Source organism: Cetorhinus maximus, chromosome 20, assembly GCF_964194155.1.
Source record: "Cetorhinus maximus chromosome 20, sCetMax3.hap1.1, whole genome shotgun sequence".
NCBI lineage: Eukaryota > Metazoa > Chordata > Chondrichthyes > Lamniformes > Cetorhinidae > Cetorhinus > Cetorhinus maximus.
In genome coordinates, this window is record NC_135898.1 from 63,350,057 (window position 1) to 63,368,517 (window position 18,461).

The 18,461-nt window shown below is 41.8% G+C and overlaps 1 protein-coding gene across 1 annotated transcript in view; it reads left to right on the forward strand.

The window, feature by feature from the left end:
* Positions 1 to 18,461, forward strand: part of abraxas2 (abraxas 2, BRISC complex subunit) — a 38,797-nt gene continuing 20,336 nt past the window's right edge. Inside the window, exons 1-3 of the mRNA XM_078564851.1 lie at positions 1 to 109; positions 1,183 to 1,273; positions 15,804 to 15,840. Coding sequence (XP_078420977.1) covers positions 38 to 109; positions 1,183 to 1,273; positions 15,804 to 15,840 — 200 coding nt within the window. The 5' untranslated portion in view covers positions 1 to 37. The remainder of the gene's footprint in view (positions 110 to 1,182; positions 1,274 to 15,803; positions 15,841 to 18,461) is intronic.

The following is an 18,461-nucleotide window of genomic DNA, read 5'->3' on the forward strand; positions in this document are numbered from 1 at the left end:
GCCGCGGGGGGGTGTGGGTGGGAAGGTTGGAAAAAAGATGGCTGCCTCCGTCTCGGGCTATACTTTCAGTTCTTTAGTTTATCATCACGCCAACAGCCCCTCGGACCATGTAAGTAGCAGCACCGTCGCCTCCGGCCCGGCTTCCCCGCAGCCCAGCCGAGCTCTCAGATGCCGCCAGCTCGTTAGGAGTGAGGTTTTTTCGGGTCGGTTGAAGAGAGAGGCCGAGTCTGCGGCTCCTGTCGTCCGGAGCCCGGCCTTTCCTCGCAGGAGGGGTCGTTCAAGAATTAAATCCGTGAGGCCGCAAGACCCGAGCGCCTGGGGGCTTGTGACTGGGCAGCAGCTGCTTTGTCCCCGGCGAAAGGTCACCGCGGAAATCGGTTACAAAACGGTACATTTTGCACCCGGGCTCGGCGGAGTGAGCCTGGTTTGGGAGTCACTGCAGCCTTGAAGCGAATACATTCCGCTTGCCTTGATGTGCCCACTTTCTGCAGGATTTTTCTTTTTCGTTAAAATGTGTTTCTCCGAATGTTTTCTTCAACGAAAGTGGAAAACGGTTGTAAAGTTTTGAGTGCAGCAAATGCGCAATGTTGAGGCTTTCCTTTATAGAACTTTTGGAAAATATTTTTTGCTGTATCATTTTTTTTTAATGGACCAGCCCTGTTTTCTTGAATAAAAAGAAAAGTTATTGGAAATATTCAGCAGGTCCGGCAGCATCTGTGAAGAGAGAAAGCGTTAATGGTTCAGGTCAATGACCTTTGTCAGAACCCAGTTTCTTTGATGTAAAAATCGTTGCTGTAGAATTGTCTTTGCAAACTTTGGTGTGTCTTAAAATCTTCTAGAATTTGGTCAGCCAGACAGGTGACATTTGAGTCTCCGGTTTGTTTCTGGTGATCAAGTCTAGTATTAAAATGTTCGCAAGCAAATGATACTTAGCTGCTTGCCAGAAATTGACTTGATGGTCTTCAAACAACTCGACTGGCAATGCTTTCACAGATCTTATCAGTGGAGTAGTTTTGTTAGTGTTAACTTTGCTGCAAAAGTTGGAATGAGTGAAGTAGCTTTAATTACAGTGAAATAACTTGATTTAATTTTTATTATTTCTACCTGTTTCTCAAATTTATTGAGTTTTATTTTGCATTCTTGTTTTTTTTTTGTTCTAATTTAACTTGTTTTTCACTACAGGAAGGCTTTCTCTTGGGAGATGTAAAACAACTCGAGACTTTCAGCATTAGTGATTCACAGATCAGCAACACAGAGCTACTGCAAGTAATAGGTAAGTCTGCTAATCTTGTGTATGATTGTCAGAGTGGGTGGCAAGAGGTTTGCAATACAATTCAATCCATGCTGAAAGTTATTAACTTGGGGTACAATCTTTTTCTGTTGATTTTGGCATTGTTGGTGTAAAATGATGAAAATAATCAGAATTTATTTTTTCTGGTGAAAAGGTAGGGATGACTTCTATTTTAATTTCGGCTTCTGCACAGGCCTCCTGAAAAGTTATAATCTTCGTTTCTGCGCAACTCGCGATGCATTGTATTGAAGTTTAAAAATTGGAGGGGAAGGAAGAATGGAAGATTAAAATATCAGATTATGTGCAAGTAAACAAATCTGATTTTAACAATATTATAATTTTCCATTGCAACAAAGCAGTTCTTATTTGTTTAGAATATACCAGAAGTAAACGTGATGCTTAAGTTGTCAGCTTGGGAACAGTTACATGATGGCTGAAGTGTGAGACTTGTAATGTTTGTCTGAGAATAAGTTAACTGAATCTATCCGAGAGGTGTGGGAGAAAATCATGGATGCTGTGAGATGCCGATAATTAGGATGTGCTTGTAGGTGACATTGTCTGAGGTGCTTTTGTTGCAATGTTCATGTTTGTATTAATACAGCTGAATAAATCTCCAATGATCTTTTGGGATCTGTGTTTCAGATTTCCTGTTAACACTTTTTCAATCCGTTATTTTGGAAATGTTACATATTTTTCTTTGTTTTGATCTATAATCATCAAATTAGTGAAAGATGTAGTGCAAAAGAATACAAAAATTAAAACCGCGTCACTGCTAGTAGTATAATATGTTGACTGAAGCTCACTGATTTTTTTTCTTCCTTGATCTTTTGAATCCTTTGAGTTAACATCTGTTGTAAACCTAGGAGCCTTCTGATTTCTAATACAGGGGTGTCAACTCATTCCATGTTTTATATTTTATATAGGTTTGACCTAGTTTAATTTAAATAGGCAAAGAAGGGTCCTGTGCCTTTTAAGCTTCCTGCTGCAAAATGTGTGGGAAAACTAGCTGGGGTATGTTCCATGCATGCTTAAAGGGACTGCTGAAGAAATAGTAGGAAAAGGTTCTTTTCACTCCCCTTCATTGTGATTAATGAACGGTGACCAATTTAACCAAAAAGTAATTCTAAATGCCTTTAAGCATTTTCTGCAATTAATATTTTCAAGCATTGATTTAAAGGGAAGTATTGTGCTGTGGAATGTTGGCCATTTTTGCACAGGACGCTTTTGGGCAAGAGTTGCATTTAATTATTGAGTTATTGGAGTAAAATATTTTTGCAGAAGCCTTGTTTTTTCAAAAAGCAAAAGTTTCAAATACCAATGAGCTGGCCATTTAAATTATTTCCATAAATACTGAAAGTAATAGTAATTTGTTAGCCAGTCTATATAATTGATAAATGTCTTGCATTGTGTTGGAGGTTCCTGGTTCCAGGTGCTTGACTGGGTTTGTTTTAACATAAACACTCCCCTGTGGCTGTGAACATTGGAATAAAAATAGGGACATAAACATCCACAGACAGGTTTGGAACAGAAGATTGCTAGGGCAGGTTTTAATTAGAGTCACAAGGATAGAATGCTGGTGACTATTCAATAAGTCGAACAAAATGATCCAATGTGGGGAGGAATAATTTGTTCTAATTTAGTTGAATGAAATGAGTGTGCAAAAAAAAAACAAATTTTGTGTTGGCCTTGTCTTACCCAGTTTTCTTCATCAGTCTTTGATGAACTTGGAGTTGCAAATGTAAAGGATGCAAATATTCAGCCCAGAATGTAGAAGTCCAATTATTGTACTCTTGTGTAACACTGTTGTATAATTAAATATTGGGTGGTACCAAAACATGAGCGGTCCCACTGCCTTGTGGGAGTAACTAGTACCACTACACAGAAGAGAATACCTAAGGCAAGACTTAAATTTATAATGGGAAATTTAGTCCTACCTTGCCTGTTTGAGAAATGAACTGAAAACTTTAAAAGTAAATTGCTGTTATGGCAGTTGAGTCAGCATAACAAGTTAGCATAGATGGCTTTGATCGTATTGAATACAAACTGTTGTAGGTTTGACATCAATAGTACATTTATCAAGGCTGCACAACTAAGTTGATATTAATATGATAGCTAATTTTGTACATGCAAGCAGAAGGCAACACTTGCATGTGCAGCAAAGTGCTGAACTTTATGGATGTTCATTGAAAGAAAAATGGATTTATATTACACCATCATCAACCTCAGATGTGTAAATGCTACTTCTGTTACATACAAAAAATTGGAAGAAACAACTTACATTTATCTAGCACCTCCTAATTTCCCATGATACCTCAAAGTGCTTTACAACAAAATAATAACTTCTGCAATGTAGTTACCATTGCTTTGCAGGCAAATACTATATCCAATCTGTGTCTTAAACAGTTTCACAAACAGCAGTGAGATAAATGATCAGACATTCTCTTTTAGAGTTAGATGAAAAATAAATATTGGGTAGAACATTGGTGAGCTCCCTTGCTATTCTTTGAGTAGTGCTATCTGGCCTTTTACTTTTTATTAAATTCACTCCTGGGATATGAGCTTTGCTGGCAAGGTCTGTATTTATTTCACTTTCCTATAGAAGATGATGGTGAGCAGCTTTCTTCAACCACTGCAGTCCATGTGATGTCGGTATACCTGAGGTACTGTTAGGGAGGGAGTTGCAGCATTTTGACTCGGGTATGGTGATGGAACGGTGATACAGATCCAAGTCAGGATGATGTGTGAATTGGAGGGGAGCTTTCAGATGATGTTCCCATTCGTCCGTTGCCCTTGTTTTTCTCAAGGGTAGAAGTCGCAGATTTGGAAAGTGCTGTTGAAAGAAGCTTGGCGAGTTGCTGCAGTACATCTTGAAGGTGGAACACACTACTGCCACTGTGCATTGGTGGTGAAGGGAGTCAATGTTTAAGGTGGTGGGGGTGCCAGTCAAACAGGCTGCTTTGTCGTAGATGGTGTCCAGCTTCGAGTGTTGTGGGAGCTGCACTCATCCAGGCAAATGGAGAGTATTCGTCACACTCCTGACTTGTGCCATGTAGATGATGGACAGGCTTTGGGAGTCAGGAGGTGAGCTACACGCTGCGGAGTTCTCAGCCTCTGACCTGCTGTTGTAGCTGCAGTATTTATGACTGGTCCAGTTCAGTTTCTAATCAGTGGTAACCCCCAGGATGTTGATGGTCATCCACTTGAGCAGGCAGCCGGCACCATAGTTAAATGTTTCTTGCATCTACTTATAAAGCAGTGCAACATCCAAGTTACAGTGAGCAACACATTGGGAAATCTGCTAGTGTACTGAATAATGTGAAATTTAAAGCCTTTCATTATTTCCAGAAGTTTGGTGTAATAAGCAACATATAAATACACAAACATGTGGAAATAATGTGGACTCAGGAGCAATTCACACTGGCCCATGAAAATGGAGGAATTAGGCAGTGCAGCTTAAAGTTTATTAAAACTGTCTGTTTTGCCTGTGATGTGAAAAAAATAATTCAATTGTTATGTATATTCTGTAGAAGATTAAGGGTTTGTTCGTAAGTGCATCAATGCTTCAAATTAACATTGCCCAGAAATACAGAAATGATCATAGTGTAACACTTATCAATAAGACCAAAGATACATTTAAATTAATGTTATATAAAATGGGCATGTTAAGAGATCATGTTCAGACAATGCACTGTCCCTTCAGATAGTTGCATTTCCTTGCTAAGTCCTGTATTTGCTTGCCTTATTGTACTATTTCTTTGTAACTTAATAACACTGAAAGTGGCAAACAAAAACTGTGAGGGTGAGGAGAATATAAAAATGAAGGTGGATGGAGATAGAATGGGACCTTTGGCTTCAGACCTCTCGGTGGCCAAGGTGTCTAAAGGTTTCAAAGGCAGAGTCATTTAACCCACAGTTATGTAATTTCATCTGATGATCCAATGGTGATTAACCATCAGTTCTTTTTGATAGCATCATATTGCTGGATCCAACTAGCACGCTGTCTAATACATTTCATCAATTTAATTTACAAATTTTGAGTCTGCCTTAGATATTTTCTTGGGCTCAGTGGCACTAGTCAGACCTCAAACGATCCCTGCATCCTGCGTTGAGCTGTGCCAAATAACTAATCATTCAATAGTGAAAGTTAGGGAGCAACAACAGTACTTGCTTGTCATCTGAATCGAATATTAGATATTTCACATTTCAGTAGATGGACTGCATGCACTCCAGCCAAATGCGGCCAAATATAAATTGACAAACTGCTTAACTGTACATTCACTTGTCTGTAAAGTAATAGTTAAATTCACTTAAGTACAAACTGCTCCTTGCGAATTTAGTGGGTAACTAAACATTTTACTGAACAATTTTCTTGTTCTGACTAGTCCTGGTTTTGATTTTTTTTTATTCATGGGATGTGGGCTTTGCTGGCTTGGCCAGCATTTATTGCCCATCCCTGGTTGCCCTTGAGAAGGTGGTGGTGAGCTGCCTTGACCTGCTGCAGTCCATGTGGTGTAGATACACTCATAGTGCTGTTAGGAAGGGTGTTCCAGGATTTTGACCCAGTGACAGTGAAGGAACGGCAATATATTTCCAAGTCAGGATGTTGAGTTACTTGGAGGGGAACTTACAGGTGAAGGTGTTCCTATGTATCTGCTGCCCTTGTCTTTCTAGATATTAGTGGTCATGGGTTTGGAAGGTGCTGTTGAAGGAGCCTTGGTGAATTCCTGCTGTGCATCTTGTAGATGGTACACACTGCTGCTACTGTGCGTCGGTTGTGGAGGGAGTGAATGTTTGTGGATGTGGTGCCAATCAAGCGGGCTGCTTGTCCTGGGCGGTGTCCAGTTTCTTCAGTGCTGTGGGAGCTGCACTTATCCAGTCAAGTGGGGAGTATTCCATCACACTCCTGACTTGTGCCTTGTAGATGGTGGGCAGGCTTTGGGAAGTCAGGAGGTAAGTTACTCGTCGCACAATTCTTAGCTTCTGACCTGCTCTTGTAGCCACAGCATTTATATGGCTAGTCCAGTTCAGTTTTTGGTCAATGGTAATAATTTTGAAATGTGACTTTAAAACAAGCGTTGATTTTAATGACCTTAAGCTAGCATGGAATATTCTGAAATATAAATGGGATGGTTTTTATACAACAGGAGGTTCTGCAAGTACTGCATGAAGTAATTCATCAAAACGCACTCGCGCACACACACACGGTAATGCCATTGAACATCAAGGTGCGACGGTTGGATTCTCTCTTGTTCTAGATGGTCATTGCCTGACACTTGTGTGGCGTGAATGTCAGCCCAAGCTTGTTCAAATGCTGCCTTGATGTCAAGGGCAGTCACTCTCACCTCACCTTGCGAGTCCATCTCTTTTGTCCATGTTTGAACCAAGGCTGTTTTGAGGTCAGGAGCTGAATGGCCCTGGCAGAACCCAAACTGGACATCAGTGAGCAGGTTATTGCTAAGCAAGTGCCGCTTGATAGCACTGTTGATGACCCCTTCCATTACTTTACTGATGATGGAGAGTAGACTGATGGGGTGGTAATTGGCTGGGTTGGATTTGTCCTGCTTTTCGTGTACAGGACATACCTGGGCAATTTTCCACATAGCCGGGTAGATACCAGTGTTGCAGCTGTACTGGAACAGCTTGGCTAGGGGCAAGTTCTGGAGCACAAGTCTTCAGTACTATTGCCTGAATATTGTCAGGGCCCATAGCAGTATCCAATGCCTTCAGCCGTTTCTTGATACCACATGGAGTGAATCGAATTGGCTGAAGACTGGCATCTTTGATGCTGTGGACCTCCGGAGGAGGCCGAGATGGATCATCCACTCAACGCTTCTGGCTTAAGATTGTTGCGAATGCTTCAGCCTTATCTTTTGCACTGATGTGCTGGGCTCCTCCATCATTGAGGATGGGGATATTTGTGGAGCCTCCTCTTCCAGTGAGTTGTTTAATTGTCCACCACTCTTCATGACTGGATGTGGCAAGATTGCAGAGCTTAGATCTAATCCGTTGGTTGTGGGATCGCTTAGCTCTGTCTATCACATGCTGCTTATGCTGTTTGGCATGCAAGTAGCCCTGTGTTACAGCTTCAGCAGGTTGACACCTCATTTTTAGGTATGCCTGGTGCTGCTCCTGGCACTGTACTCTTCATTGAACCAGGCTTGATGATAATGGCAGAGTGGGGGAGATGCTGGGCCATGAGATTGCAGATTGTGTTCAAGTACAATTCTGCTGCTGATGGCCCACAGTGCCTTATGGATGCCAGTCTTGAGTTGCTGGATTTATTTGAAATCTAACCATTTAGCACGGTGGTAATGCCACACAACATGGAGGGTATCCTCAATGTGAAGGTGGGACTTCATCTCCACAATGGCTGTGCGGTGGTCACTCCTACCGATACTGTCATGGACAGATGCATCTGTGGCAGGCAGGTTGGTGAGGATGAAGTCAAGTATGTTTTTTCCCCCTTGTTGGTTCCCTCACCATCTGCCACAAACCCAGCCTAGCAGCTATGTCAATTAGGACTTGGTCAGCTTGGTCAGTAGTGGTGCTACCGAGCCACTCTTGGTGCTGGAATATGAAGTCCCCCACCCAGAGTACATTCTGCGCCTTTGCCACCCTCAGTGCTTCCTCCAAGTGATGTTCAACATGGAGGAGCACTGATTCACAGCTGAGGGAGGGCGATACGTGGTAATCAGCAGGAGGTTTCCTTGCCCATGTTTGACCTGATTCCATGAGACTTCATGAGGTCCGGAGACGATGTTGAGGACTCCCAGGGCAGCTCCTTCCCGATTGTATACCACTGTGCCGCCACCTCTGCTGGGTCTGTCCTGCTGGTGGGTCAGTACATACCCAGGGATGGTGATGGTGGTGTCTGGGACATTGTCTGTAAGTCATCCTTACGGAATCATACCTATGTCAGGCTGTTGCTTGACTAGTCTGTGAGACAGCACTCCCAATTTTGGCACTAGCCCCCAGATGTTAGTAAGGAGAACTTTGCAGGGTGGACAGGGCTGCGATTGCCATTGTTGTTTCTGGTGCCTAGGTCGATGCCGGGTGGTCCGTCTGGTTTAATTCCACTTTTGTAACTTTGTACTGGTTTGTTACAACTGAGTGGCTTGCTAGGCCACTTCAGAGGGCATTTAAGAGTCAACCACATTGCTGTAATGTGGGTCTGGAGTCATGTGTAGGCCAGGCCAGACCATGTAAGGACAACAGATTTCCTTCTCTAAAGGACATTAGTGACCCAGATGGATTTTTACAACAATCAACAATGGTTTCATGGGCATCATTAGACTTTTAATTCCAGATTTTTATTGAATTCAAATTCCACCATCTGCTGTGAATATGAATGAGTTTTCTCTCGTGAGGCTGGATTTCAGGAATTTGCCAGTAGGCATATCAACCAAACCAACTATCTGCTTCCAGAAAGTATATTCTCAGCAGCTACTCCAATGCTGTGCTCAAATGAAGGGGCTATCTTAGTGACAATAGTTGCATATTTTAACTAGAGTCCTTTCCACGAACGCCCATTTTCTAAAGTACTTTGTTTCAGATGCTTAATTTGGATCCTCATCTACATTTTTGAGTTCTGCTGTTCTGCGAATTGAACTCATTAAGATACATTTAATCTAATAGCATTTTCTAAAGCATCAAAATCCTGTGTTGGCATAGTCAGAATCTCTAAACATGACAGAGTAACTAAAAATGTTAATTTGCAAAACTGACCATTGGTTGATCCATAGGCCTGAAGAGCATTCTGTTTATAGAACTGGGTCAAAGCTGTTTTCTAAACCAGCTAGTGAGGAATAAGCATTTTAATGCTCTTAAGGCTTGTAAGATTATAAAACGTCATTGACTAGTAGTAAATTAGCTTAAGTCTATTGGGAGACTGAGCAGAAATAACTTGGCTTCTAAAGACTAATGTAAGATATGGGATAATATAATATATGGGACAATGCCAATTTTTAATTTATCCTTAGATAATTTAATGAATATTTTAGAACTTGCTGATAGTTTAATATATTCACTGGCGTATTTCATTCATTCGTATCAATGAAGGAGTCTGAAGTTACAAATTTATTTTGGACAAAATTAGTAATTAAAAACTAGAATTAAAAGGTTTTTAAAGAATTTATCTATTAAGGATGTTTTTACCAATTACTGTATTATTTTATTTATCTTTTAAGTCTTGGTTTTTACTTAACTTTGAGTTCTAATTTTTCTCCCACCTCAGCACTGATTGCTAACTTGCCCTGATGTTGACCACTAGGTGGTACATATGAGTAGCCTAAAGGAATTTCCTTTTCTATTCTAGGTTGTCATTTTCTGTGGTAAACACCTTGATGTTTGTCTCTTCTTTGGCCCAAACAGCCACCTAATATCTGGAAAGTGCCTGAAATTGCGGGAGTGCTTTCTGCCTTGATGTATACAGTGCATAACATTAGTAATTCAGAATTGAGTAAATAGATGTATCGAGTAATGCGTGCTTTTTCCATGCATTGGGATAGATACTATCCAAAATGCAGCATGTAAACTGGTAGACCACGATGGTTAGGCCATGTCATTAGGGTGGATGATGGTCATCGACCAAAAATACACACTATGGAGAGCTTGATGGTGCCAGTAGACCCATTGGGTGGCCAAAACCAAGATACAAAGATTCATGCAAGTGAAACATCATTTCATGCCAGGTTTACTTCAACAACTGGGAATAGTCTGTCTATGACTAAGGTACTTGACGCCAAAATCTCCATACGCATATGGAACTTTGAAGAACTATGCCATCAGATTTGCCACAGAAAAGCACCACCACTGGTAGGAGCATATGGCAATAGCTCCTTCATCAGAGAATGATGACCTACAATGCCCCTACTGTAACTGACAATGTCTTGCTGAAATTGGAGTGATCTCCCATCTGAAGACTCGCAACAGATGAGCAGTAAATGTGAAGCAATAATGTAAAGGCAAAGAAGATAAAACTGGTGGAATAGAATTGCATTTTCTGACCCACCTAATGCTTTTGGTTTTACAATTGCTGCAACCGGGCAGCAAAGACATAGCTTGATCCAACAAAGATGATGTTATAAGCAGGGTACAGTCTCTATAGCAAGCAATATATTGATCAGTGTTAAGTTAAGATTTTCTGTGGATGTTTATCCTTTGTCCTTTTTTTTATGTTGTGAAAAAATCTATTGAAGCAGCTCATTTACACAGGGATTTCTTGCCATTCTTTATTTAACTTGATATTGTACACCCCTATGCTCCAGTGCTAATTTGTGAACATACCTTGACTGCTCTGTGCATCTTGAGATTTGTGTAAATAGATTAGTGATAAAATGAATGAATTTTCCCTTTTTGTTGCCAAAATTACTGCTGGCAAATCTTTTTCCTTGTTTTATTTGGAGATGTAATTTGTGCAGCTCTATAAACAGTTAAATCAAGGGAGTGTGGAAATTCTTCCAGAAATAATTTTCTCATGGGATGTTGTGAAGGGACTGTTTCATTAAAGGTATAAACAAATAGGTTATGCAATCAAGTGAGTGCCCCCACAATATTTGTTTAAAATGGAGAATGTTTGACCTATTACGAGAGCTTGAGGGTGGTAATCTCAGAGATTCTAATGTGCACCACAGGAATGGGGGTTGGCTGCTTCACAGAATTGATGTAAGATGATGTTGATGCTGAAGGATTTAGAATTATCTGGTCACTGAGTTAAACATTAACAGTTCATCATGGGAAGTGGATACTACTGTTATATGATTTCTGAACTGGCAGGTGACACCAAATTTCTAACTGTTATAAATTTGCACCAATTTGGTTGAGGTGGGGGAACAGTCCACACCTGAGGACTGCAGCAAATTACAGAAGGACATTAATTAGCTTGCAAAATGGGCAAATCGTTGTCAAATGAAGTTTAATGCAGACAAATGTGAAGTAGTACATTTTGGTGGCAATCTTGTTGTGCAGTGGGTAGCATTCCTGCCTCTGAGCCAGAAATTATGGGTTCGAGTCTCACCCCAGTACTTGATGGCCAGAGAAGGTGCATTCATAATGCAGCCAAACAGGTTGAGTGTTAAGCTGTAAACCCTTCCAACACAGACCAATGGCAGGCAGTAAGAATGAGCGAGAGATTCCTGGTCAGCCATGTGTTGTAATGTTGGAGCCTCTACCATCACTATCCCTAGGACCAGACTACAGTCTGCATACAAAAGTACATGTTGCCATGGCAACTCAAACTTCCTGAGTAAACTGTAGCAGCACCACATTTCGGTAGGGAGAATTGTGAGGCACCTATTACTTGGTAGGTACAAGTCTAGGCGGCCTGGAGGACCAAAGAGATCTTGGAGTATGAATACAGTAATTACTAAAAGTTGTACCACAGGTTGGTCATTTTTTAAATAAGAAAAGCAAACCAAACGTTAAGCTTTATTTCTATATAAAAACAAAAAACTACTGTGGATGCTGGAAATCCAAAACAAAAACAGAATTACCTGGAAAAACTCAGCAGGTCTGGCAGCATCGGCGGAGAAGAAAAGAGCTGACGTTTCGAGTCCTCATGGCCCTTCAGCAGAACTGAGTACAGTTAGGAGAGGGGTGAAATATAAGCTGGTTTAAGGTTGGTGGGGGGGGGGGGTTGGGGGAGAGAAGTTGTTGGGAGGGGCGGTTGTAGGGACAAGCAAGCAGTGATAGGAGCAGATAATCAAAAGATGTCACAGACAAAGGAACAAAGACAAAGTGTAAGAGGTGGTGATATTATCTAAGAGAATGTGCTAATTAAGAATGGATGGCAGGACACTCAAGGTACAGCTCTAGTGGGGGTGGGGTGGAAAGACTGACAGGCCATTACAGTTATAGATTTTAAAATAATGGAAATAGGTGGGAAAAGAAAAATCTATATAAATTATTGGAAAAAACAAAAGGGAGGGGGAAGAAACGGAAAGGGGGTGGGGATGGGGGAGGGAGTTTAAGATCTAAAGTTGTTGAATTCAATATTTAGTCTGGAAGGCTGTAAAGTGCCTAGTCAGAATATGAGGTGCTGTTCCTCCAGTTTGCGTTGGGCTTCACTGGAACAACGCAGCAAGCCAAGGACAGACATGTGGGCAAGAGAGCAGGGTGGAGTGTTAAAATGGCAAGCGACAGGGAGGTTTGGGTCTTTCTTGCGGACAGACCGCAGGTGTTCTGCAAAGCGGTCGCCCAGTTTGCGTTTGGTCTCTCCAATGTAGAGGAGACCACATTGGGAGCAACGAATGCAGTAGACTAAGTTAGGGGAAATGCAAGTGAAATGCTGCTTCACTTGAAAGGAGTGTTTGGGCCCTTGGACGGTGAGGAGAGAGGAAGTGAAGGGGCAGGTGTTGCATCTTCTGTGTGGGCATGGGGAGGTGCCATAGGTGGGGGTTGAGTAGTAGGGGGTGATGGAGGAGTGGACCAGGGTGTCCCAGAGGGAACAATCCCCAGCCACCACTACTCTCCTCCGTCTGGCTGAACTTGTTCTCACACTGAACAATTTCTCCTTTAACTCCTCTCACTTCCTCCAAATAAAAGGTGTGGCTATGGGTACCCGCATGGGCCCCAGCTATGCCTGTCTCTTTATGGGGTATGTGGAACATTCCTTGTTCCAGTCCTACTCCGGCCCCCTCCCACAACTCTTTCTCCGGTACATCGATGATTACTTCGGTGCTGCTTCATGCTCTCGTCGGGACCTGGAAAAATTTATTAATTTTGCTTCCAATCTCCACCCCATTTTCACATGGTCCATCTCTGATACTTCCTTTCCTTGACCTCTCTGTCTCAATTTCTGGTGATAGACTGTCCACCAATATCCATTACAAGCCTACCAACTCCCACAGTTCCTTCGCCTCCGTCGCATCTGTTCTGATGATGCTACCTTCAAAAACAGTTCCTCTGACATGTCCTCCTTCTTCCTTAACCGAGGTTTTCCACCCACAGTCGTTGACAGGGCCCTCAACCGTGTCCGGCCTATCTCCTGCGCATCCGCCCTCCCGCCTTCTCCTCCCTCCCAGAAACATGATAGGGTCCCCCTTGTCCTCACTTATCACCCCACCAGCCTCCGCATTCAAAGGATCATCCTTCACCATTTCCGCCAACTCCAGCATGATGCCACCAGCAAACACATCTTCCCTTCACCCCCACCCTGGCAGCATTCCGTAGGGATCGTTCCCTCCGGGGCACCCTGGTCCACTCCTCCATCACCCCCTACTCCTCAACCCCCACCTATGGCACCTCCCCATGCCCACACAGAAGATGCAACACCTGCCCCTTCACTTCCTCTCTCCTCACCATTCAAGGGCCCAAACACTCCTTTCAAGTGAAGCAGCATTTCACTTGCATTCCCCCTAACTTAGTCTACTGCATTCGTTGCTCCCAATGCGGTCTCCTCTACATTGGAGAGACCAAACGCAAACTGGGCGACCGCTTTTCAGAACACCTGCGGTCTGTCCGCAAGAAAGACCCAAACCTCCCTGTCGCTTGCCATTTTAACACTCCACCCTGCTCTCTTGCCCACATGTCTGTCCTTGGCTTGCTGCATTGTTCCAGTGAAGCCCAACGCAAACTGGAGGAACAGCACCTCATCTTCCGACTAGGCACTTTACAGCCTTCCAGACTAAATATTGAATTCAACAACTTTAGATCTTAAACTCCCTCCCCCATCCCCACCCCCTTTCCGTTTCTTCCCCCTCCCTTTTGTTTTTTCCAATAATTTATATAGATTTTTCTTTTCCCACCTATTTCCATTATTTTAAAATCTATAACTGTAATGGCCTGTCAGTCTTTCCACCCCACCCCCACTAGAGCTGTACCTTGAGTGTCCTGCCATCCATTCTTAATTAGCACATTCTCTTAGATAATATCACCACCTCTTACACTTTGTCTTTGTTCCTTTGTCTGTGACATCTTTTGATTATCTGCTCCTATCACTGCTTGCTTGTCCCTACAACCACCCCCCACCTTAAACCAGCTTATATTTCACCCCTCTCCTAACTTTACTCAGTTCTGCTGAAGTGTCATGAGGACTCGAAATGTCAAGCTTTATTTCTAGATGGATAGAATTGAAAAGTAGGGAATTTATGGTAACCTTGGTTAGACTGCACTGAAGGGTACTTCATGCAGTTCTGGTCACCATATTATAAAAGTACATTGAGGCACTGGAGAGGGTGTAGAGAAGATTTCCAAGGATGATAACAGAGATGCATGGGCGTATAATTCAGGAAAGGATTGACGGGCTTGGGTCTCTTTTTTTTTTGAGGGGAAAAAATGGCTGAAGGGCAACCTAAAGAAGCTTTTAAAATTATGAAGGGGGTTTGATGGAGTGGTTATAGGGAGAATGTTTCCCCTCATGGGGAAGTGTACAACTAGAAGCCATCAATATGAAATAGTAACCAAGAAATCCAATCGGGAATTCAGAAGAAACTTCTTTACTCGGTGGTGAAAATGTGGAACTGTCTACCACAGGATGTGGCTGAAGTGAATAGTATAGATGCATTTAAGGGGAAGCTAGACAAGCATTTGAGGAAGAAGGCAATAAATGATTGTCAGAGGTTAGATGCAAAAAGATGGGAGGGAGCAGAGCAGAGCGTAAATACCAGCATGGACTGGTTGAGTCGAATGGCCTGTTTTTGTGCCATATGTAATTGTTTAATATTGTGACAATCAAGTTCTGTTGTCATATGAAATGCAACTGTACAACTATAGTCATTTTAAATAACCATAAATCCCTAAAGTTGCGTTGTTGCCTTGAGCTCTTTTTTTTAGAAACCTTGTTCTGCTGTGGATTTAGTAGGGGAGTCAACTATCTGTGTAATGAAAGATTTTTTTTCTTGGAAACCAAATGGAAATGGATTGGAGGAGAAGGGAAAGCAGAATAGAAAACTTTGTAATGTGGAGCATGGTTAATGAACTATGCCATGAAAAAACCTTTGTAACTCCTATTGATGAATCCTTAAACTTGTGATTTTTAATAAAGTATAACCAAATAATTAACTGAATGTGGCTGCTAAATCTGGAGTTATGTAGTTCACAAGTTAGCTTTTATGCCAGTATGTAGCTCGTTTGTCAGAAGTTACTTGTCAAGGCAGTAACAGATGATGCAATGTGGTTTCTTGTGGAATGCACTCTGATAATTGCAAATAATTTTGAAATGTTGGAAATAATTTTGAAATGTGACTTTAAAACAAGTGTTGATTTTAATGACCTTAAGCTAGCATGGAAACCATTCTGAAATATAAATGGGATGGTTTTTATCACAACAGGAGGTTCTGCAGGTACTGCACGAAGTAATTCATCAAAATACACACACGCACACACACATAATGTTAAAAGTTGCACATGGGTAGCTCTTACTAATCTGTAGTGTGGTAATTATTCTTTTATATGCCCAGAGATTCTTAGTCTGTAGTACAATAATTTGCACAGTAATGTGTACGGCTTTTCTGAAAATGTTATGTATTCCACAGATTTAGTATTAAAATATTTGTTTATTTTGGTTTAATTACAGAAATCCACAACCATGAGCCTGGCTACCAGCTCTTTAGGTAAGCAATTATAATCTGTTTGAATTTATTGAAACTACTTTGATAACCATAGAGATTACTTGTGAATTGTTTTGGTTTCAAATGCCAAGTTGTTTGCCTTTATATTTGTTAAGTTCTTCGTTGCCTACTAGTTGGTGTTTCGTACTGGGAGAGAGTGCACAGGGGTAACTTTCATGTGTTAAGATAGATTTTTTTTTTCATTTCCCCTTCTGTATTGATGACGCTTGCTTGGAGTCTGGTTCCATTGGTGTCTTTTCGGTGTTAGGAACATAGGCGCAGGAGTAGGCCATTTGGCTTATCAAGCCTGCTCCACCATTCAAACATATATGGATGATTATTTACCTCAACTTTCTGGCCAAAAATGAGAGTTGTCAGAGGATATCAGTTCACCGTTCAGGCCATCTTCCAGGTCTCCTGAAGAACTGGTGAACTCCGTAGAAGGTCGCAACCTAGAAACTAATGCACTCCTGTTCCTTTGCACTGTACCATTTTCTGCCTCTACCAGATAGGATCACGGATGTGGTATTTTCTCAAGAACTTGGCCTTGACGAGCTTGATCACAAATCCACATTGAATCTCCAGGCTGGAGGTTTGATAATTTGTGTGTTCTGTAGCAATTCTTGTAGTTCCCTTCTGCATTTGACTGGAATGGTACTCTCTCCTCCTCCCTCACCGTGTCCAAGTCTGCTGCTGTCAGAGTTTGTGAAAGAGTAGGAAATTTAGGCCTCGGCTTCCTTCCCATTAAAAGCTCGCAATGAGCCAGACCATTCTGGAGCAGGATAGAATGATAACTTATCTGGGCTCTTTTTTAATAAAGCCTTTACTGTCTGCACTCCCTTTCAGCCTCACCGTTAGCTTATGGGTATCTCAGCAAGCTAGTCATGTGGACAAACCCATAAAATTCAGTGAAACTCTTGAAGTATCCATTAGCAAGCTGTGGACTGTTGTCTGGAATCCTGTGTAGCAAAAATTTCTTTCAACATTACAAATACAGCCCAACATGTATGGCCGTCTAGAGTTAGACGTTTTACCTCTATCTACCTTGAATAGTAGTCAACCACTATCAAAAAAGTTTTCCCTTTTGAGCTCAAAAGGATCCATCCTGAGACGTTCCCACAGCCTGGATTGAAATGAGGATGCCATCAGTGTTCCCTTTGCTCCTGATGATGGATAGCACACATGATGCAATTGAATATCATCTCTTCTAATAATTTGGAGAGCCCCAGCCACCAGACAGAACTCTTTCTCAGCTTTGCAAGACTCATCCACAGATGACATTGGATGAATTCCCCTTTCATCAGCTTTATTCAACTGTGTGAGATCTACACAGACTCAGTGATTTCAGTACTGGAACCACACCTGAACATCAGCTTGTAGGTTTTGTTGCAGATGAGATTATTCCTCCTTGTAACAATGAGTCAACTTCCTGCTTTACCTGCTGTAGAAGTGGATGAGGAACTTTCCTTGGTGTAAACAAACACACCGGATTTGCTTTGGGTGGTAAGGTGATGTGTCAAGCTGTTTTCAGCTTCCCAAGCCCTTTGAACAGTTGTGCAAATTGAGCTCTCAAATCTTTAGGCTGCTCTTGGTTTTCCAATTCCTCCACTCTACATCAATTCTGCACTCTGTACATCTCTACAAGCTCTTCTACTTAAAAGTGAGCAATCCTAATTCTGGATTATGTATAAGATTTCAGTGATTCGCCTCTCTTTATTTTGAAGTCTTGCAGTCATCTGCCCCATGACTTTAACTTGTATGTGTCCTCATCCATGGAGTTGTATATATGATGGCTGAAGAAGATTTTGCTCCAACTACGGTTCAGCATTGAAAAGAACCGAAGCTCCCACTTGTGTCCAGTTTAAAACCTGCTTCATGTTTGTCTAAAATTTCAGCACTTCCGTTGACCCTTTAATCTCACCCAGGAATGGACCTCTTAAAATATTTACATCTTCAATTTGTTGGATTTCGTTAACCATTGAGGGTTTTTCTTTTTGTTTCTGCAATGTAAACTCCTTGCTATGACACTTTGCTATAAAATGACCCACCTTCTCTCAAAAATGGCACTGCAATTTTGGCAGAATAATCTCTCCATTGATGCTGCCTCTCCTGTCACGTCGATAACACTTGGTTATAATGGTTGCTGAGCCCTCTTCACATTTCCTCTGTTTTTGTATTGCCGTGTTTTTACTCTGAAGCTCAACAAACTCCACGCAGTTGGTGCTGCTTTACAAATGAGTCTCCCTGTCACCTTGAGATACTGAACAATTCTGTTTCTTAACCTCGGTTTGCCTGGTCAACTGAACAGCTTTGGTTAGTGTTAAGTCATCCCTCGATTGCAAGCGGTCCAACAAGTTTTCATCTAAAACTCCAACAGTGATTTTATCTCGAATTAATTCTTCCTTAGGTTGCCATACTCAATTTTCTGCTAGTCGATATTGATCATCAATAAATGAATGGACAGTTTTCCCTTGGTCACACTCATTAAACTTTGCCTGCTCAGCAATGGTAGTTTTTCTGAGACTGAAGTGGGCATCAAATGCTTTCATTACTTCGTCATATGCAGCAGCTTCCTCATCGATCCTTTGTCGGACTGGATAGTGTCTGCACAACCACCCATTACG